Here is a 23,427-nt window from a genome sequence, read left to right as displayed (position 1 = left end):
CTCTGGTTCCTCTGCCTTTTCTAAAACCAGGTTGAACATCTGGAAGTTCACGGTCACTAGTCACTTAGTTGTGTCCAACTCTGCGACCCCATGGACTGTATTGTAGCCCACTTGGCTCTTCTGTCCATGGTAATTTTCCAGCAAGAATACTGGACTGGGTTGCCATGCTCTCCTCCAGGGGATCTTCCCAACTTGGGGATTGAACCCATGTCTCCCACATTGCAGGAAGATTTTTTTTACTGTCTGAGTCACCAGAGGCAGATGGCAAATGCCCTTGCTGTTGTTCTGTTGCTGGCAACTCTTGGCAGGTGCCAATTTGTAGTTGACAAGCCTCATCAGCCCAGTTGCTGGTGTCCCACATTTTCTAGTCTTCCAGAATTAGCTTTACTTAAATATTCAAAGAAAATACCTCCTGCTCTGAGATCAGAGGAAGTCAGTCCCCTCTCAAATATTACTAAGGCTTCTCAGATGTGCATCCACATTCATGGTCTGTCTTCTCTCACTCCATCCTGCTCCCCCATCACAGGTTCTGTATACAGCTTATTCCCTCTGAGCTGCTTTGTTTTCAAACAGGGACATGCCCCTTATTTCTGAGGCAGGGCTATCTGGAGAGAACCAGGTTTTAGGATGCTTAATCACCCTTGTAAGGGTTTTAACAACACAGGCCAGGAGAATTCTACCTAGTATTTAGCACAGAGAGCCCCCAAATCCTCTGGTCATACTGTGTTGAGGGTACTTTATTCAGAGTTTCTCTCTGGCCCTGCTCAAACCCTGTCTTCTCTGAGACTCCAGGCCCAAATTGCTGCTTTCAGGACCATCAAAGGGAAAAGAAGCCCTTGAATGTTGACTTTATTATGGGGACCCGTTTAGCCATGGTTCACTTCAACCTGGCCCCAGGGGCTTACCTTTGCATAACCGAAGGGCCCATTAAAGTGTTTCCCAAACAAAAGATAAGATTCTTTGCCAAGAAGAATTCTTCTCCTACTCTTGGAATGTGGAAATGCTGCAGTTAAAAAAATATAACAAAGCACAAACAGCTCCTTTTATTTCCAGTTCCATTGTTTACAACAGAAATAAAGTGCTAGCGTGTGTGTTGTTTTGTAAAAGACACAGAGTTTACATCAACATATACTAATTAATACACATCCTCATGCAACATAAATCAAAAAGAAACAATACCTATACTTCATACTTGGGATACCTATTGATGCTGTCTATTCTCCTAAAATTGTCAAGTGGTGATCAGGACCCACTAAATTTTTTTCATAACCTACTGATGACTCACAACCTGCTCTTAGAAAAGCACTGCACTAAACAGAATAGCCCCTTCTCTTCCCTCCCAAGCATAAGATAAGTATTTGTGTAATGCTTTAATGTTTGCAAAGCAGGTTTTAAAGCATAGCTTATCCCACTTAATCCTCACACAACCCTAAAATGGGAATAAAAACTCCCTTTTTATAGATGGGGGAACCGAGATCTAAACTGTTAAAGAAGCTTTGCTCAGTTTTGTGAGCAGAAAGGGAAGATTGTGGATGCAAATCTCTGAATCTAAATCTAGTATTCTTTACAGTCAAACCAGACTCCTAGTGTTACCAGAAGGGGGACCCCTTCCAGGGTTTGAGAGTGGGCTGTTGTCTAACACTCAGAAATGAATTGTCTGAGGAGACACTCTTGCTGACAAAAAAAAGACTATTGGCAAGGGGCACCTGGTGGAAAGCAGCAGGGTAAGGGAATCCAGGAGAAGTGCTTTGCCACATGACTTTCAGTCTCAGGTTTTATGGTAATGAAGTTAGTTTCCAGGTTGTCTCTGGCCTATCATCTTCCTTGTGCCCATATTTGGTCTGACTCTGGGTCTTTCCTGGTGTCTTGTGCATCTCTCAGACAAAATGGATTTTTAGCGTGAGGGTTTCTGGGAGGTTGGCGGGACATATTATGGGCTGGTGTCTCCTCCCTCCATTTGGCCCCTCCTGAATTCTCCTGGTTATTTTTGGTGGCAGCACTGTGTTCCTTATTGGGACCTCCTGTTATGAGACAACTCATGAAAGCTGTTTTTCTCATGCCTAGCCAGGGTGGGCAGTTTCGGTCAATCATTCTGAGACAGGAAGTGAGCAGGTACAACCTTTGAAAGAATGACATAGCCTGAGGATGGGATATAAACTCATTAGAACCAGCTAGGTCCAAGATGGCAGACTAGTTGGCTTCTACTTAACCTCGAGCCTCAGTACATGCTTACTGTAATACATCAAAGGGCTTCCCAGATGACTGAATGATAAAGAATCTGCCTGCAAATGCAGGAGATATAGTTTCAGTCCCTGAGTTGGGAAGATCCCCTGAAGAAAGAAATGGCAACCTGCTCGTTTCTTGCTTGGGAAATCCCATGGACAGAGGAGCCTGGTGGGCTATGGTCTACGGAGGGGTCTCAAAGAGTTGGACACAGCTTAGTGACTAAACAACAACACATCAAAACACTAAATGACCCATCCCAGGTGCCATGATGGTCCCAAGGATGACCACAAAAGGTCAAAAAGTGGGCGATGGCTCAATTCTTAAAACCCCCACCCCTTTCCCCAAATAGCTGGAATACTCCTCCCACTCATTGACCTATGAAATTACCCACCCTTATAAAAACTGACAACCCCGGACCCTAATGCCTCTCTTGCCTCCTGAGATGGCCCACACTATGTTTATGGGTGTGCTTCCTTCCTGAGTAAACCTTTCACTGGACTATGGCTTGGTCTTGAATTCTTTCCTGTGAGAAGCCAAGAACCCACACTTGGCTGCCATCCCAGGGACTCTGATGTGACTTGAGATGTGGCCATCCTCCCATGCCCCATTCTTTTTCCTGCAACAGTTCCTTAACATTCCGTTCCGTTCCGTCGCTCAGTCGTGTCCGACTCTTTGCGACCCCGTGGACATGTAGCCTACCAGGCTTCTCCGTCCATGGGATTCTCCAGGCAAGAATACTGGAGTGGGTTACCGTTTCCTTCTCCAGGGGATCTTCCCGACCCAGGGATCGAACCCGGGTCTCCCGCACTGGAGGCAGACGCTTTAACCTCTGAGCCACCAGGGAATCCTTAACATTAGTGTCACTGTATACAACACCCTCAACTCTTACGGTATGGGTTTAGGTTAAGCTAGACATGTAAGCTCTTTTTTGCGTATGTTGGATTCCCAGTGCTCACAGAAATCTCATACTTTATATCCTCTTTGTCAGCCTGAAGTTGGCATACCTGTCTTCCTCCCCTTCCCCTAGACCGGGTTGATGAGCAGAGCTAGCCAAGCCTTTGGAAGGTGCAGGCGCATCTGTCCCAGGGCATGGGGCCCTAGCACTTGCCTCAGGCCTTCACTGTGGCCTCTGAGCACAGCAGGAGGTGTAGTCCCTGCCTTGAGGTGGAGTGGAAGTTATTTAGCACAGGAAGCTGAGAAATGATACTATGAAAGACAATCCCAGAGGAGGGGTGAGCTGACCCTGAGGACAAGGTGTTTTGGGCGGAGCAGGCCCTCAGGAAATGTCGACTCACTGAACTAATAAAAGAAACCAGACATCACAGGATCAGGAAATGCTGAGCAGGCCTGGGTAAATGAAAGAAAATCTGGGGACAGAAGATGTGGATACTGGTTTCCAAGTAGAAACACTGCCTCTTCCTCTTTCTCTCTTTGATGATTCTTCTTCCTTGGGTTTTCTACCTAGGGCAGCAGTTGGGAGGAGTTTACCAACATTTCAAACACTTGGACTCTGTGTAGGTGATGGGGCTCAGGATATACCACCGCTTTGGCATATCGATTAATTAGAATTAAAGTTATTTGAGAAAGAGCCTGTGCAAGGAGGACACTATGACTTTCTTCCATCATCTTGAAAGCAGGAAATACTTCCTCCACGTGAAAGGTATCCTCCTTGCACCAGGAGGTAGAGAGACAGCCTTATCATCAGAGACAGGGAGTTGAGGGCCAGAAGGCTTGTAAACAAACTGCTTCATTTCTTCACCACTTAGTACATAAACCTGTTTGTTTGTCTTGTTAGTTCATTACAGGTTTATTGCTTTTTGTATAAAAGGTATATAAACAGACCGCTTTGACTACTTATTGGGTCCTGTAGCTATGAGACATCTGCATGTACAAAGTTAATTTCTTTTCACTTCTGTTAAGCTGCCTTGTGTCAATGTAATTATTAGACCAGCCAAGTATTCATCAGTTCAGTTCAGTTCAGTCGCTCAGTCGTGTCCGACTCTTTGCAACCCCATAAACCGCAGCACGCCTGGCCTCCCTGTCCATCACCAACTCCCAGAGTTTACCCAAACTCATGTCCATTGAGTCGGTGATGACATCCAACCATCTCATCCTCTGTCATCCCCTTCTCCTGCCTTCAATCTTTCCCAGCATCAGGGTCTTTTCAAATGAGTCAGCTCTTTGCATCAGGTGGCCAAAATATTGGAGTTTCAGCTTCAATATCCATCCTTCCAATAACACCCAGAACTGATCTCCTTGGAAGGACTAATGCTGAAGCCAAAACTCCAATACTTTGGCCACCTGATGTGAAGAGCCAGCTCTTTGGAAAAGATCTTGATGCTGGGAAAGATTGAGGGCAGGAGGAGAGGGGTAACAGAGGACAAGATGGTTGGATGAGTTTGAGCAAACTCTGGAAGATAGTGAAGGACAGGGAAGCCTGGCATGCTGCAGTCCATGGACTTGCAAAGACTCTTGCAAAGAGTCGGACACAACTTAGCGACTGACAAACAACAAGCTGAAAGAACCAAGAGTAGGGGGAAGTTTTCCCCTCCCTCATTTTGGTCCAATTGGTTGGATACTGCTTGGGTTCTGCCTGCTCCTGGGACTGTTGCAGATAAAGAAATCCTAGAACCTCTGACACGAACCTGGCAGAAATCAAGAATCCTTACCACTTCAGCCTCCTGGATCTGTGGAGTCTGATGGAAGCAAAAGGGGTAAGAGTCCTTTTCCTCCATTTTTCTTTTTTTCTTTTCCTCATTTAAAAAATTAGCAGAAGAAAATATTTGTGGAATTATTCCTTGTCTACAGGAATTCTAGTAAAGATTTGATAAATGAGTACTCTTGGTTTAATTGATCCTTTTCTTCCCAGTGTGTGCACGCCAAGTTGCTTCAGTTGTGTCCGACTCATTGCGACCCTGTGGATTATAGCCGCCAGGCTCCTCTGTCCATGGGATTCTCCAGGCAAAAGTACTGGAGTGGGTTGCCACGCACTCCCTCCTCCAGGGGTTCTTCCCGCCCCAGGGATCTGACCTGAGTTTCTTATGTCTCCTGCACTGGCAGGTGCGTTCTTTACCACTAACGCCACCTGGGAAGCCCTTTCCTCCCAGAATTGGTCACTATTTTTCTTTGTCTCTTAGGACAGAACACAGGCATGGGCCTTATAAACCTGCTGTTGGAGTTGGCTTCACAGACTGCCAAGTTCGTGGTTCTTACCAGAATGGTGTCTGTTTAGACCGACCATACTGTGGGTCCCTTATGTAAAAACCAGATGAGGTTTTTCCTTTTGTCTTGTTCTGTGTTCTGAAAGCTTGGTTTCTTGACCAGTGAGAATATTCTGTCTGGTCTTTCCCATTCTGTCTAGGGTGCCCCTTGGTGGTCAGTTTAATTGACTGGGATTCCAAAGCATGAACTCACAAGCAGCCGTATTAGCATTCAGGGAACTTTGTCATGAAGGGTCCCAATCCACGAGAGGAGTTTGTCATCTCCACCTTTCTTGTTTTTGGTTAGTACTGAAAAAGTCCCATTCCAGTAGTGCCTGCCTGGTGTCACAGATTAGTGAGTCTGTCATCGAGGGGTTTCACATTCCCCATTGTCACTATACCATCCTTGCACCCATGTAACAAAGGCCTTTGCTTTCTTAGGCTACCTGAGAGTGAACTTTCTGGATCTCGTGAGGGTTGGATCTCTTTTGCAGCCGTTTGTGGAAGTTTCTTGAGTTCTTGGTTAAGCTATAAAAAGGTTTATAGGTTTGAATTGTTATTGAGATTAATAGATACTACTCGTCAATGGCCAGATGATGAATCTTTTAAAGTCGAAAAGCTTCTATATTTGAAAAAAAATTTTTTTTGAGAATTGTTAACCATTTTATTTGTTCCTATTTTTTTTAAAGACCAAATTAAAAAGTGGATACAGAGAAAATAGCCTTCCTCAGCGATCAATGCAAAGAAATAGAGGAAAACAATAGAATGAGAAAGACTAGAGATCTCTTCAAGAAAATTAGAAATACCAAGGGAACATTTCATGCAAAGATGGGGTCAATAAAGGACAGAAATGGTGTGGACTAACAGAAGCAGAAGATAGTAAGAAGAGGTGGTGAGAATACACAGAAGAACTATACATAAAAGATCTTCATGACCTAGGTAATCATGATGGTATGATCACTCGCCTAGAGCCACGCATCCTAGAATGTGAAGTCAAGTGGTCCTTAGGAAGCATCACTATGAACAAAGCTAGTGGAGGTGATGGAATTCCAGTTGAGCTATTTCAAATCCTAAAAGATGATGTGTGAAAGTGCTGCACTCAATATATCAGCAAATTTGGAAAACTCAGCAGTGGCTTCAGGACTGGAAAAGGTCAGTTTTCATTCCAATCCCAAAGAAAGGCAATGCCAAACAATGCTCAAACTACCGCACAGTTGCACTTATCTGACATACTAGTAAAGTAATGTTCAAAATTCTCCAAGCCAGGTGTCAGCAATACGTGAACTGTGAACTTCCAGATGTTCAAGCTGGTTTTAGAAAAGGCAGAGGAACCAGAGATCAAATTGCCAACATCCGCTGGATCATGGAAAAAGCAAGAGAGTTCCAGAAAAGCATCTATTTCTGCTTTATTGACTATGCCAAAGCCTTTGACTGTGTGGATCACAATAAACTGTGGAAAATTCTGAAAGAGATGGGAATACCAGACCACCTGACCTGCCTCTTGAGAAACTTTTATGCAGGTCAGGAGGCAACAGTTAGAACTGGGCATGGAACAACAGACTGGTTCCAAATAGGAAAAGGAGTACATCAAGGCTGCATATTGTCACCCTGCTTATTTAACTTATACGCAGAGTACATCACGAGAAACCACGTGCTGGAAGAAGCACAAGCTGGAATCAAGATTGCTGGGAGAAAGAACAATAACCTCAGATATGCAGATGACACCACCCTTATGGCAGAAAGTGAAGAAAAACTAAGGAGCCTCTTGATGAAAGTGAAAGAAGAGACTGAAAAAGTTGGCCTAAAGCTCAACATTCAGAAAACTAAGATCATGGCATCCGGTCCCATCACTTCATGGCAAATAGATAGGGAAACAGTGGAAACAGTGTGAGACTTAATTTTTTTGGGCTCCAAAATCACTGCAGATGGTGATTGCAGCCATGAAATTAAAAGACACTTTCTTCTTGGAAGGAAAGTTATGACCAACCTAGATAGCATATTAAAAAGCAGAGACATTACTTTGCCAACCAAGGTCCATCTAGTCAAGGCTATGGTTTTTCCAGTAGTCACGTATGGATGTGAGAACTGGACTATAAAGAAAGCTGAGCGCTGAAGAATTGATGCTTTTGAACTATGGTGTTGGAGAAGACTCTTGAGAGTCCCTTGGACTGCAAGGAGATTCAACCATCCTAAAGGAGATCAGTCCTGGGTGTTCATTGGTAAGACTGATGTTGAAGCTGAAACTCCAATACTTTGGCCACCTGATGTGAAGAGCTGACTCATTTGGGAAAGACTGAGGGCAGGAGGAGAAGGAGATGGCCGAAGATGAGATGGTTGGATGTCATCACCGACTCAATGGACATGAGTTTGGGTAAACTCTGGGAGTTGGTGATGGACAGGGAGGCCTGGCGTGCTGTGGTTCATGGGGTCACAAAGAATTGGACGTGACTGAGCGACTGAACTGATAGAGAAGTATAACATCTAGTTTAGCAAGTCTCGTAAAAAGATGGAAGAATAGAAATTAAACTTAGAAAAAATTAGTTCCCATTCTGTATACATTCACCTTCTTAAAAATCTGACCCCATCTTCTCAGCAAATTCCTCTAACTCCCCAAACTCCTCTACCTTCCCCAGAAAATCTCTGAAACACTCAGCTGCTTGTTTAACTTCCCTTTTCCTACAAGATTTACAGAGAGCCCTCCAGCCTAATCTCTAGGCCCAGGATTTACAAGTAACTTGTATAAATGCTAAAAGCCAGGAAATAAATTTAGCAGAAGCATTTGGGAAGGACAATAAGTCTCATTTTGCTCAGCTCCATAATCAGGCTTGGGCCTTCCTATGCTACGTCCTTTGCAGATATATTCTAGATCTCCACCTGAACAAGTTATGTCTCTTGGTCCACAGAACATAGAAATCTTTCATTTCCATTTAGCTGGAAAATTTCTCCATGGTACAAAGAGGCAAATTCAAGATAGTATGACTGAGTGGGCAAATCAACTTCTAAACATTATGATGGAAAAGCCTCCCCAGTTCTTTGAAGGTAGCTTGCAGGAATGCAGATGAAAAAAAGAATTAAAATCAACAACTTTACTCTTTACAAAAACAAAAGCATAACTTGAAAAGCAGCTCCAAGCATATCTCTTCCTAATTGCCTTCAGATATTTGCAGATACTGTAAAAAAACAGGACATTGGAAATACAATTGTCCTGCACTTGAAAAATGGAAGGAAAATTTAAGATTATAAATATTCTAAACTACTGGTAATAGAAAAATAAACCCCAAATTCCTAGGAGAAAATTTACATTCTTTCTCTGTCTCTTAAAGTTGTAAATCTTATCGTGTCTTTGAAAAGTAAATACAACCCTCATTGCCTGGAGACTAAAGGAAAAAATATTTAAAAGGAGGAAGTAGGTCTTTTAAAAATACAAACTGCTAAAAGGGCTCTCCTGCCCAAACCCTAGACCACAGCATCTTTAAGATTACTTGTCAAAGACAAATACAAATATTAAAAGTTACCCTGCAAATAGTAAAAAGCTTTATTTAGCTATCTGAATGGATAAACAACTTTTTCCAACTGTTATTTATAAATTCACTTAGAATATACTGTTGTTACTTGAATCAGTATACTTGATTTATGGCTAACATTTTAAAGTGAACATCTCTATGTTTGTTTTTATGTATATCTTTGGTGATGGACAGGGAGGCCTGGCGTGCTGTGATTCATGGGGTCGCAAAGAATCGGACACGACTGAGCGACTGAACTGAACTGAACTGACTGATGTATGTGCATTATAGATACAGTATTTTTCTACTTTTGAATAGCATTGTCACAATTTGTTAAAGAGCTCTATTTAATTGGCTTAAAAAAGCACTTATTATGTCTAAGTATCAGAAATATAATAGAAACAAATACAGATATTTTTCAAGTGCACATGATCAAGAATAATTTTCAGTGAATAAAAAGTAGTTTAAGTTTGTTGACTTAAATAATACAGGCGTGTTTTAGAGTAATCAGCATTAAGTATAATACTTTTTATTCACCTAAGTGAAATAAGATCATGTTATCTCTGTTACAAAAGTTTTCAGCAAGAAAAATAACTTAATGTAATGATTACCCGTTTTAATGTATCATGAGCATTTCATGAGTGTAATTGTCAAGAACAAATTAATTAGATAGATGTTAATGAGGTGTTTTAGGTAAACCTGTTAGCCATGGTTGCTTCATGATAAGTCTACTTAGCTTCCCATAGCTCTTTGGTTACTTTAGAATTTTGCTAAGCTAAATTAAACGATGGGAATTCATTGAATGTCTGTATCATTTTCAAATAAGACAATACTGAAACATTAATTGCTAAACCAATCTAAGTTTATCTACTTTGACCTTTTATTATGGAGACTAAAGATATTTGAGTGTATTAGTAAACATGTTTTGTGCCACACTGAAAAATTGAGCTATGAGTATGTTTTAAGAAATTATTAAATCTATTTATAAATTTGCCCAACTAAAATATGCTTGTATAAGAGGCAATTCACAATTGCTTACTTATTTTTCACTAGAAATTAAGGCTTTTAAGGATTGAGAATTCAAGTTAATACAGGCATACCTTGGAATTCGGTTCTAGACCACTGCAATAAGGCAAGTATTGCAATAAAGTAAGAGACAAGAATTTTTTGGTTTCTCAGGGCAACTGTATAGTCTATTAAATATGCAATAGCATTATGTCTAAAGAAACACTGTACATGTGTGTGCTCAGCCACTTCAGTTGTGTCCAACTCTTCACGACCCCATGGACCACAGCCTGCCAGGCTACTCTGTCCTTGGGATTTTCCTAGCAAGATTACTGGAGTGGGTTGTCATGCCCTCCTCCAGGGAATCATCCCTGACCCAGGGATTGAACCCATGTCTCCTGCATCTTCTGCATTGCAGGAGGGTTCTTTACCACTAGTGCCACCTGGGAAACCAGTGTACATACCTTAATTAAAAATGCTTTATTGCTAAAATATGCTCACTATCATCTGAACCTTGAGAAAATCATAATCTTCTTGCTGGTAGACGGTCTTGCCTCAATGTTGATGGCTACTGTTTGATCAGCATGGTGGTTGCTATGGCAATTTCTTAAAATATGACAATAAAGTTTGCCACATCAACTGACTCTTCTTTTCACAAACCATTTCTCTGTAGCATGCAATGTTGTTTGATAGCATTTTTCCCAGAGTAGAACTTCTTTCAAAATTAGAGTCAAAACTTTCAAACCATACTGCTGTTTATATAATCTCAGTGCTTTGTTGTTATTTTAGCAGTTATCACAGCATCTTTACCAGGAGTAGATTACACCTCGAGAAATCACTTTCTTTGCTCATTCATAAGAAGTAACCCCTCATCTTTTAAAGTTTTATCAGGAGATTATAGCAATTTAGTCCCATCTTCAGGTTCCATTTCTAATTCTAGTTATTTTGCTGTTTCTACCATATCTGTATTGCCTTCCTCCACTGAAGTCTTGAACCCCTTCAAAGTCATCCATGAGCGTTGGAATCAACTTCTTCCAAACTCCTGTTAATGTTGATATTTTGATTCTTCCCATGAATCGTGAATGTTTTTAATGACATCAAGAGTGGTGAATCTTTTTCAGAAGATTTTCAATTTACTTTTCCCAGATCCATCAGAGGAATTAACTATCTGCGGCAGCTGTCATTTTGTGAAGTGTATTCCTTAAATAATAAGACTTGAAAGTTGAAAGAGTCCTTGATCCACAGGCTGCAGAATGGATGTTGTGTTAGCAGGCATGAAAACAGTATTAATCTCATTGTACATCTTCATCAGAGTTCTTGGACGACCTGTTACATTGCCAGTGTAGCATTTTAAAAGGAATTTCTTTTTGTGAGCAGTAGATCTCAACAGTAGTCTTAAAATATTCAGTGAAACCATGTGGAAAACAGATATGCTGTTATCCAGGCTTTATTGTTCCACTTATAGACCACCGGCAAAGTAGATTTAGCAGAATCCTTAAGGGCTGTAGGACTTTTGGAATGGTAAATGAGCAGTTGGCTTCAACTTTAATGTCACCAGCTGCATCAGCCCCTAACAAGAGGGTCAGTCTATCCTTTGAGGCAGGCACTGACTTCTCTCTAGTTATGGAAGTCCTAGATGTCATCTTCTTCCAATAGGAAGCTGTTTTATCTACATTGAAAATCTTTGTTTTAGCATAGCCACCTTCATCAATTATCTTAGCTAGAGCTGGATAACTTGCTGCAGCTTCCATATCAGCGCTTACTCTTTCCCCCTTGCACCTTTGTGTTGTGGAGATGGCTTCTTTCCTTACCTCATGAAAAACCTCTGCTAGCTTCAAACTTTTATTCTGCATCTTTCTTGTTCCTTTCAGCCTTCATAAAATTGAAGAGAGTTGGGGTTTTGCTCTGGATTAGGTTCTGGCTTAAGGGAACATTGTGACTGATTTGATCTTCTACCCAGGCCACTAAAACTTTCTCCATATCATCAGTGAGGCTAATTTGCTTTCTTATCATTCATGTGTTCAGGGGAATAGCACTTTTAATTTCCTTCAAAAACTTCCTTTGCGTTTGCAACTTGGCTAACTGGCATAAGAGTTTCACTTTCAGTTTATTTTGGCTTTCAATATGCCTTTCTCACTAAGCTTAATTATTTCTAGCTTCTGATTTAAAGTGAGAGACATATGACTCTTCTTTTCACTTGAACACTTAAAGGCCATTCAGTTCAGTTCAGTCGCTCAGTCGTGTCCGACTCTATTGTAGGGTTATTAATTTGTCTTATTTCAGTATTTCTGTGTCTCAGAGAACAGAGAGGTCTAAGAAGAGAGATGGGGGACATTCAGTTGATAAAGCAATAAGAACACACACATTTATCAATTAAGTTCATATCTTATACGAGAATGGTTTGTGATGCCCTAAAACAATCGCAATAGTAGCATCAAAAATCACTGATCACAGATCATAACAAATATTTATTAAATGAAAAAGTTTGAAATGTTGTGAGAATCACCAAAATGCGACACAAAGTCATGAAGTGAGCAATTGCTTTTGGAAAAATGGTACTGACAGATTAACTTGATACAGAATTGCCATAAACCTTCAATTTGTAGAAAACACAATAAATCTGTGAAATGCAATAAAATGAAGTAGGCCTGTATATGTAATTAAAGCTACTAAAAATAATAAGGGGAACAACTCTGTATGGAAGAAAAGTTCAGTTCAGTTCAGTCGCTCAGTCGTCTCCGACTCTTTGCAACCCCATGTACCACAGCACACCAGGCCTCCCTGTTCATCACCAACTCCCGGAGTTTACCCGAACTCATGTCCATTGAGTTGGTGATGACATCCAACCATCTCATCCTCTGTCGTCGCCTTCTCCTCCCACCCTCAATCTTTCCCAGCATCAGGGTCTTTTCAAATGAGTCAGTTCTTTGCATCAGGTGGCCAAAGTATTGGAGTTCCAGCTTCAACATCAGTCCTACCAATGAAGACCCAGGACTGATCTCCTTTAGGATGGACTGGTTGGATCTCCTTGCAGTCCAAGGGACTCTCAAGAGTCTTCTCCAACACCACAGTTCAAAAGCATCAATTCTTCAGCGCTCAGCTTTCTTTATAGTCCAACTCTCACATCCATACATGACCACTGGAAAAAACATAGCCTTGACTAGACAGACCTTTGTAAGCAAAGTAATGTCTCTGCTTTTTAACATGCTGTCTAGATTGGTCATAACTTTCCTTCCAAGGAGTGTCTTTTAATTTCATGGCTGCAATCACCATCTGCAGTGATTTTGGAGCCCCCCAAAATAAAGTCAGCCACTGTTTCCCCATCTATTTCCCATGAAGAGATGGGACTGGATGCCATGATCTCAGTTTTCTGAATGTTGAGCTTTAAGCCAACTTTTTCAGTCTCCTGTTTCACTTTCATCAAGAGGCTCTTTATTCTTCACTTTCTGCCGTAAGACCTAAATGTAAGACTGGATGCTACAAAATTTTTAGAGGGAAACATAGGCAGGATACTCTTTGACATAAATTGCAGCAATATCTTTTTGAATCCACCTTCTAGAATAATGTAAATAAAAACAAAAATGAACAAATGGGACCAAGTTAAACTTAAAAGTTTTTCACAGCAAAGAAAACCATAGACAAAATGAAAAGACAGCCTGCAGAATGGGAGAAAATATTAGTCCCAACAAGGGACTAATCTCCAATATACACAAATAGCTCATGCAGCTCAATATAAAAAAAACAAAACAAAACAGCCCAATCAAAAAATAGGTAGATCTAAATAGACATTTCTCCAAAGAAGACATACAGATGGCCAAAAAGCACATGAAAAGATGCCCGGCATCACTATTAGAGATATGCAATTCAAAACTACAATTCAAACCTCACAATAGTCAAAATGGCCATCATCAAAAAGTCTATAAACAATACATGTTGGAGAGGGTATGGAGAAAAGGGAACCCTCATGCACTGTTGGTGAGAATGTAAATTGGTGCAGCCACTATGGAGAACAGTATGGAGGCTCCTTTAAAAACTAAAAATAGAGCTACCATATGATCCAGCAATTACACAACTGGGAATATTTCTAGAGAAAATCATAATTCAAAAAGAAACATGTGCTCCAGTGTTCATTGCAACACTATTTACAATAGCCAAGACAAAGAAGGAACCTAACTCCATCTCAGAGGAATGGATAAAGAAGATATGGTACATATATACAATAGAATACTACTCAGTCATGAAAAAGACTGAAATAATGCCATTTGTGGCAACATGGATAGACCCAGAGCTTGTCATACTTACTGAAGTAAATCAGAGAAAGAAAAATATCATTTATATGTGGAATCTAAAAAAAAAAAATGATACAAATGAGCTTATTTACAAACGGAGGGTCACAGAATTAGAAAACAAACTGCGGTTACTGAAGGAGACATAGGGGGATAAATCAGGGAGTTTGGAATAGCATATATACACTTCTATATTTAAAATAGATCATCAACAAGGACCTATTATATAGAATGAGGAACTCAATTCTAGACTCTGTAATAACTTATAATGGGAAAAGAATCTGAAAAAGAATAGATATATGTATATATAAAACCTAATCACTTTGCTATACACCTGAAACTAACAATGTAAATCAACTATCTTCCCATATAAAATAAAAAATAAATTTTAAAGGATAAGTTTTGTAAAAATGGAATCTAGAAAAAAGAATTTTATGTGTGATCAAGCTGAATAAGACTAAATACATTTATTATTTGGATCTTTGAAAGTTTGAAACTTGAAGGTTCGTGTACTTACTGTAGTCTTATTATAAAAATGAGACTGATTATAAGAGAAAGATTTTTACAGTAGAAGCTATAATATATACTTATGAATATTAAATTCTAGTTCTATTAATTGTCTTTCAGCTTTGTTTTCTACCTGTAAACTGACTAGATCTTAAAATTCTAGTTTCTTCCAATATCTGGCTACAACTTTCCAAACCAACATTTCCAATTTATCTCCCACCCTTCTGACTTATGAGAACTAACACCACCCTTTTTCTGAAGCCATGTAAATTAAGGTTGGACAATGTGATGTAAACTTTGGAGAAAACAGTCCAGCAGCTTGTGTGTGGACAGTCTTCATGCCTGTTGCTATGTGGCCCCTCAGAAACAACACGAGACATTCAAACTACAAACCAGGAAAACCTATCAGATTACCACTGCTTGCTGTCACTCCATCTAAAGATGCTTCAAACCTAACATCTAGAAATCATCTTGACTGGCTATCTTCAGAACTCAAAAACTTGTTCATAGTTTGCTCCAATTATTAACCATTGTTTTTCTTTTGTTTCCATGTAAATGCCTCTTATTAAATACCTGGTTGATCACCCAATTATAGGCTTAAACTTGGGAGCCCACCTGCATCATTGCCTCCTAAATTGAGTTTAGTTGATCTGACCTATTCTCAAGGCTAAGAAACTGGTTTATTGAGATATGGAACAATCTACCATTCAGCTATTAATCTATTCTACTCTCTACAATCAACTCAGCTTTTAATTATGAAACTTCCAGAGATATTTCAGAAGAGGGAACTGATGGATCTCCTGATAGGCGATCAATATTGGCATATTGATGATTTTAAAGTTACTTGAGAAACAGCCTGTGCAAAGAAAGATATAGGTTTTCTCTGTCCCCTTGAAAGCAGGAAATAAATCTCCCACGTGAAAGGTATCCTCCCTGCAGCAAGAAGTAGAGAGACATCCTTATCATCAGAGACAGGGAGTTCAAGGCCAGAAGCCTTGTAAACAAACTCTGCTGTGTTTCCTCACTGTGCTGTGTGCTGTGCTTAGTCGCTCAGTCATGTCCGACTCTTGGAAACCACATAGACTGTAGCCTGCCAGACTCCTCTGTCCATGGTGATTCTTCAAGCAAGAATACTGGAGTGGGTTGCCTTGCCCTCCAGAGGATCTTCCGCAACCCAGGGACTGAACCCAGGTCTCTCTCATTGCAGGTTGATTTTTTTAATCATCTGAGCCACCAAGGAAGCCCAGGAATACTGGAGTGAGTAGCCTATCCCTTCTCCAGGGGATCTTCCCTACCCAGGAATCGAACTGGGGTCTCCGCATTGCAGGTGGATTCTTTACCAGCTGAGCTACCAGGGAAGCCCTCATTTCTTCACTACTTAGCACATAAACCTAAGTATGTTTGTCTTGTCAGTTCTTTACAGACTTACTGTTTCTTTGACTAAAAGGTATATAAACAGCTTGCTTTGGTCACTTCTTGGGTCTCATAGCTATGTATATTATGATCTCTGTACCTATGAAGTTAAATTTGTTTTTTCTTCCTATTAACCTGTTTTGTGTCAATTTAATTATTGCACTAGCCAAAAGAACTAAGAGGGGTAGGGGGAAATTATCTGCTTATTGATGTAGGGAAAGCTATTGATGTTTCCAAACACCGACCTGCCTGGAGAAACAGGTGAAGAAGAGTTTTTTGAATGAGGGGCTGGGCTGTACAGGTCCATGAAATGACCTCTGAGCTTAGAACAAGGTTCATGAGGACCAAGAGGCCTGGATGGGTGGAGGGGATGGTTTCTACCTGAGTGCCCAGGGCATCCAGCACTGTGCCTCCTTCTAGCACCAGCAATGACCACCCCACCCACTCCCATGCAGACTTTTGGGGGTTGATTACTCATATTTCATCCAGTTTGAGATATCATCAACTGTAAACTGTACAATTTTTTATGTATGACTAAGTAAGAAGATCCAACCAGTCCATTCTAAAGGAGATCAGTCCTGGGTGTTCACTGGAAGGACTGATGCTAAAGCTGAAACTCCAATACTTTGGCCACCTCATGTGAAGAGTTGACTCACTTCGAAAGACTCTGATGCTGGGAGGGATTGGGGGCAGGAGGAGAAGTGGACGACAGAGAATGAGATGGCTGGATGGCATCACTGACTCGAAGGACATGAGTTTGAGTAAACTCTGGGAGTTGGTGATGGACAGGGAGGCCTGGCGTGCTGTGATTCATGGGGTCGCAAAGAGTCGGACACGACTGAGCAACTGAACTGAAGCAATAAAAACCGCTGAAGAGGGAGACTCCACATCAGAACTGGGACACCAGAGATTAAGAAATTTTCCCAAAGAAGAGACTGGCTGCAAACATGCATGTCTTAATCCTGGTACTATGTGGAAGGAGAAAAATAATTCTGAGAACCCGAACCACAAGTCTGTCCCCATGCAGGTTTGACTTCACTCTTAAGTATGTTCTAGAAATATTCCAATACTTTGGTCACCTGATGCAAAGAGCCGACTCATTGGAAAACACCCAGATGCTGGGAAAAATTGAAGGTAGGAAGAGGTGGGGATGAGAGAGGACAAGATGGTTGGATGGCATCATCAACCCAGTGGTCATGAGTTTGAGCAAACTCCAGGAAATAGTGAAGGATAGAGAAGCCTGGCATGCTGCAGTCCATGGAGTCACAAAGAGATGGACATGAGCAACTGAAAAACAACAACAAATGATCTAGAAAAGTCAAGCAGGAAATTAACTTAAGGTCATTTCATGTTGATAGTACCTCAGAAGTGACTGCCAAATACACATCCTCTCCTGGAGAACTAGGCTGCTTTCCTGGCTGACGGCCATCGTAGGATACCATCGATTTTAAGACACATCCCAATTTCAGTGATGTTAAATGTGCAGAAATGTGCTCCTCAGAATTAGTAATATTTATGGGCATGAAGCAGATGTGCTGTTGGCTGCACTGGTGATCAGTTCACCTGAATCTGCCTGGAACTTTCCTGGTTTTAGTCTGGAGTCAACTTCATTGAATTCTCTCAGTCCTGGACAAAGGTTGACCACTCTACCTACCTCAGTCCTCTTCTGGTCTAGGGGCCTGGTCTGCTACCCGCATCCTTGCCCAGAGGTAGGCTAATTGCACCAGGCTATGGACACCTGCAGAGAAGGCAATGGCACCCCACTCCAGTACTCTTGCCTTGAAAATCCCATTGACGGAGGAGTCTAGTGGGCTTCAGTCCATGGGGTCGCACAGAGTCGGACATGACTGAAGTGACTTAGCAGCAGCAGCAGCAGCGTGGTCACCTGACCCAGGGCTTTCTGCCCACAGATCAGCCACATATGGGAGTTGGAGGCAAATGCAGAAGGATGAGAAAATGGAAATCTGAACTTGGGAATCTAAAGACTCGAGACCATGCACTAGGCCTCGCCTTGCTGTCAGGTTCTCTTGGGTTCCTGTGCACTGAAAAATTGCAATAAACTCTCCCTCTTATTTATTTACTTTTTGGAGGGTGAAGGCATTAACTTCAGTATATTTTTGGCCCTTCTGGCTTAAAGGGTCCTGACGGAGGCACAGAGGCTGTTCTGCAAGGCTTTTTAGCCTCTACATGTCTGTCCTAGGAGCTGTGAAGAGGGGACCAGTGATGTCTGTCAATGGGTCTGAATGCTGGGGGCACAGGCACTCCTTAGGCTCAGGTGTATAAATGAAGCAGAAGTAGCATGAGCTCCATCCATTGTAATTAGCAGAATGACATGAATTATTTTCTAAACAATGGCCAAGAGGACAGCTAAACAGTCTGTTTTATCTATGTACTAAATAACTGTACTTTGAGATGTATTTGTTTCCAAGCTCATTTTCACATGTTTTCCATCTTCTCCTCCCCCTACTCCATCAGGAGACTTCTCTAGGGAGGAATTGTGTCTCTTTTCTCATATTTGCCCGACATAGGACCCAGCACAGATGCATATTTTCTTGTAAGCTTCCCAGTGACAGGCTTCCCTTGTGGCTCAGCTAGTAAAGAATCCGCCTGCAATGCAAGAGGCCTGGGTTTGATCCCTGGGTTGGGAAGATCCCCTGGAGAAGGGAAAGGCTACCCACTCCAGTATTCTGGCCTGAGAATTCCATGGACTGTATAGTCCATGGGGTTGCAAAGAGTTGGACACAACTGAGCGACTTTCACTTCACTTCACTTCCCCAATGACAGGGAGCAGATCGTTGTATCTTCCTAACACTGAGCACTATCATGGTACCTAATAAGTTCTCAGTGAGTGAGTATGGAACTGAGATGAGCTTTAGACTCAACATACCTGAGCTGTGGATGGAGTCCTTCATCCATTTCTTCACTGAGTATTTAATGAACTATTATGTGCCAAATATTATAGTAGGCCAGGAGTATTCAGTGATGAATGAGACAGGTGCTGTCCCTGCCTCCATACACCTTATACTCTAATGGAAGTTCAGACAAAAACTTAATAAGCAGATAAATAAGGTCATAAGTTATGATAAATGCTATGAAAGCTGGAAGAGATAAAATGGTTAGGGAAGATCCCTCTTAGGTGGTGACAGCTGTCGGGGAGGAAAAACTTTTCCTCTCCCCTCTTGGGTTTGGTAATAGGGACCTGTGAATTAAAGTGACCAAAAAAATTAGTGAGAGAAAAGACAGAATTTTATTCTTGTATGTATGAAGCAGTTCACAGAAAAATGTGACTCAAAGAGGCTGTTACAGTTTAGAACTTATATACTATCTTAATAGAGGAAGGAAAGAGGGAGGAAAGCACTTATGGGAAAATATATGACTTTTAGAAAAGATATATGGCCCTTGGGAGAACAGATGGGAGAGGTTATATAGTTTTGTGACAACGTCTAAGAGATTTCTTATCCCCTTGCAACTTCTGTCTGAGTGAAAGAAATCAGTCTTTCCTGGTGCAAGTCTTAGGGAGAAGATTTATGACAGTTGAGTTCTGTTTGTTTTTTTTTTTAATTAATTTTTTTAATGGAAGGATAATTGCTTTACAGAATTTTGTTGTTTTCTGTCAGACCTCAACATGAATCAGTTATATGACAGTTGAATTCTTTGGGGAGGCTCTTCGTTTAGGAAGAAAAAGGGAGTTCAGGAACAAACCTTTTCAGCATGGTATATTCCAGACCCCTTCACTGTGAAGGTGGAATCTCAAAGGGCGAGGAGAAGCTGGCCTCATACCCCTGAGTCAGAAGGTGTTCTAGGCAGAGGGACTGTGGGCAGAGTCCCTGGAGTGGGAAGGGCTTTCTTCCCACAATATAAGGAACAGGAAGAGAAGTAAGAGAAATAGAGTAGATTTGGAACAGGAAGGCAGGTCAGACCATGAGCTGGGTTTGGGAGATTGTGGCGGGATTTGTGAGCGCTGGTATTTTGTGGTGAGCTTTTTAGAAGCCACGAGCCTAGTGATTGTCTGTGAGGCCTCCACTCCCAGAAGAGGAAGCCCATGGCAGCTTCTCTGTGGATTGCAAAACTTTACATCTGGAAAGACCCTAAGCAGTGACAGGTTCCACTTTATTTTACAGCTGTGCCCTCTGTGGGGCTCTGCAGCCCTCCTCACCGTGAAGCCTCCCCAGAACACACCTGGGACACAGGAGCAAAGGCTGAGTATGCCTTCACCGACCGAGCCACGTGGCTGGACTTTCAACTCAGTGATGGGCATAAAAGCAGGTAACTGGTGAATTCATGAGCAGTCACTGGGTGCCCTGGACCCAGCACTGAGCTGTTAGAGATGCCAATACCTTATGTTTACCCAGGACTTTGTGCTTCTCAAGGTGGTTTCATACAAATTAAATCCTGCAGGCTTCTCTGCAGCCCTGTGAGGGCTACACGGTGGGGTGAAAGAGCTCGGGCCTTGGGGTGGGGACAGCTGGGCCTGGCTCCCAGCTGTCCTTCTTGTATGCAGCGTGATCTTGCAAATGGTACCTCTCTTCTCTGAGCCTTACTTTTCTCCAGCTGTAAAATGGGATCCTGGTCTCCACAAGGATCCAGAGAACCTGTGTGTGGAGTACCGTTGGGGTGGCAGCATACAGCAGGTTCTGCTACAAGCTAAGGTGTTGCCGCCGTGAGAGTGTGTTGAGACAGGTCCCATTCGACAGAGGAAGAAACAGGTAAATGGTCCCCTTATTGTTTCACTGAATGCTCACCAGCAGCTATCAGCTGAGGATGAGCAAAGTCAAGCAGCTTGGCCAAGCTCACTGAGTACAGAAGGTGCCAGCTGGGGCCAGCTCTGAGTCACTTGTGTGGGGTAGGGCAGGGGTGGGTAGGACCACCTAAAGCTTCAGAGGAGGGATGTTACACTGACCTCACTATGCCGTCCTTCTCACAGTCACTGCCATCTCAGACCCTCTGCCCTGAGGTACCTGCAGGGCTAGGGAGGGGTCCTGTCATGGATACCCCACATATGTTCAGGTAGGGCAGTCATGTCCTCTTCCTTTCTCCTGGGTTCCTTGATCTTCCGATCAAGTGTTGAGCTTGCCTGAGTATCCTTGCTCCCTGGTCAAGGCCAGGAGTGAACCAGGGGCTGAACACAGAGGCTCAGAGCCAGAGACCAGTGGTGACCTTAAAAATATGCACAGGAATGAATTCTAAGCCGAGGTAGCTTTTTTTCCCCCTCTCTTAAAGTCATTCTTTATTAAATACCTTCTCAAAAAATTTTAAAAATGGACATGTACCCAATGAAACTATTCAAAGAAAAAAAAAAACAAACTAAAACCACCCTTGCCTGATTCACTGTCCCTCAGATGATCAATGTTAACTGCTTGTGGGTCACCTTTCAAAACTTTCCCTATACTCATTGTTATGGACTGAATTGTGCCCACCGCCCCAATTCATCCCTAACCCCCAGTGTATTTATTTGGAGATGGAGTCTATAAGGAAGTAATAAAGGTTCAGTGAAGGTTTGAGAATGGAGCCTTCCAGAGCAGAGGCCATGTGAGAAGACAGCTATCTATAAGCCAGGAAGAGAGGCCTCACGACAAACATCCCTGATGGCATCTTTGTCTTGGATTTCTGGCCTCCAGAACTGCATTTCTGTTGTTTAAGCTACCCAGTTTGTCGCGATTTGTTATGGCAGCCCTAGAAGACTAATACACTCCTAGGGTTGGATGAAAAGATCCAGGCACAAGGAGGAGAGGTTTTTTTTTTTAACATCAAATGCATTTTGTATTGGGGCGCAGCCGATCAACAGTGTTGTGATAGTCTCAGGTGAACAGTGAAGGGACTCAGCCATACATATACATATATTCAGTTCAGTTCAGTTCAGTCCCTCAGTCGTGTCCGACTCTCTGCGACCCCATGAATCACAGCATGCCAGGCCTCCCTGTCCATCACCAACTCCCGGGGTTCACTCAAACTCATGTCCACAGAGTCGGGATGCCATCCAGCCATCTCATTCTCTGTCGTCCCCTTCTCCTCCTGCCCCCAACCTTTCCCAGCATCAGAGTCTTTTCCAGTGACTCAACTCGTCACATGAGGTGGCAAGTATTGCAGTTTCAGCTTTAGCATCAGTCCTTCCAATGAACACCCAGGATTGATCTCCTTTAGAATGGACTGGTTGGATCTCCTTGCAGTCCAAGGGACTCTCCAGAGTCTTCTCCAGCACCACAGTTCAAAAGCATCAATTCTTCGGCGATCAGCTTTCTTCACAGTCCAACTCTCACATCCATACATGACCGTGGGAAAAACCATAGCCTTGACTAGATGGACCTTGGTTGGCAAAGTAATGTCTCTGCTTTTTAATATACTATCAAGCTTGGTCATAATTTTCCTTCCAAGGAGTAAGCCTCTTTTAATTTCGTGGCTGCAATCAGCATCTGCAGTGATTTTGGAGCCCAAAACAATAAAGTCTGACACTGTTTCCACTGTTTTTCCATCTATTTCCCATGAAGTGATGGGACCAGATGCCATGATCTTTGTTTTCTGAATGTTGAGCTTCAAGCCAACCTTTTCACTCTCCTCTTTCACTTTCATCAAGAGGCCTTTGAGTTCCTCTTCACTTTCTGCCATAAGGGTAGTGTCATCTGCATATCTGAGGTTATTGATATTTCTCCCGGCAATCTTGATTCCAGCTTGTGCTTCTTCCAGCCCAGCGTTCCTCATGATGTACTCTGCATATAAGTTAAATAAGCAAGGTGACAATATACAGCCTTTACATACTCCTTTTCCTATTTGGAACCAGTCTGTTGTTCCATGTCCAGTTCTGACTGTTGCTTCCTGACCTGCATACAGGTTTCTCAAGAGGCAGGTCATGTGGTCTGGGATTCCCATCTCTTTCAGAATGTTCCACAGTTTATTGTGATCGACACAGTCAAAGGCTTTGGCATAGTCAATGAAGCAGAAATAGACATTTTTCTGGAACTCTTTTGCTTTCTCCACGATCCAGCGGATGTTGGCAATTTGATCTCTGGTGCCTCTGCCTTTTCTAAAACCTACTTGAACATCTGGGAGTTCACGGTTCACATATTGCTGAAGCCTGGCTTGGAGAATTTTGAGCATGACTTTACCAGCGTGTGAGATGAGTGCAATTGTGCGGTAGTTTGAGCATTCTTTGGCATTTCCTTTCTTTGGGATTGGAATGAAGACTGACCTTTTCCAGTCCTGTGGCCACTGCTGAGTTTTCCAAATTTGCTGGCATACTGAGTGCAGCACTTTCACAGCATCATCTTTCAAGATTTGAAATAGCTCAACTGG

General features: G+C 42.2%; 1 protein-coding gene across 1 annotated transcript in view; it reads left to right on the top strand.

The window, feature by feature from the left end:
• Nucleotides 1-18,963: 18,963 nt before the first annotated feature.
• Nucleotides 18,964-23,427, top strand: part of LOC148776135 (uncharacterized) — an 87,287-nt gene continuing 82,823 nt past the window's right edge. The window contains exons 1-2 of the mRNA XM_088841783.1: nt 18,964-18,984; nt 19,944-20,406. Of these exons, the coding sequence (XP_088697909.1) occupies nt 18,964-18,984; nt 19,944-20,406 (484 nt within the window). The remainder of the gene's footprint in view (nt 18,985-19,943; nt 20,407-23,427) is intronic.

The sequence above is a fragment of the Moschus berezovskii genome, chromosome 11 (genome assembly GCF_049115385.1).
Source record: "Moschus berezovskii isolate FMDL1 chromosome 11, NW_MosBer_1.0, whole genome shotgun sequence".
In the NCBI taxonomy this organism is placed as follows: domain Eukaryota; kingdom Metazoa; phylum Chordata; class Mammalia; order Artiodactyla; family Moschidae; genus Moschus; species Moschus berezovskii.
This window is presented reverse-complemented; position numbering and strand designations above follow the sequence as displayed.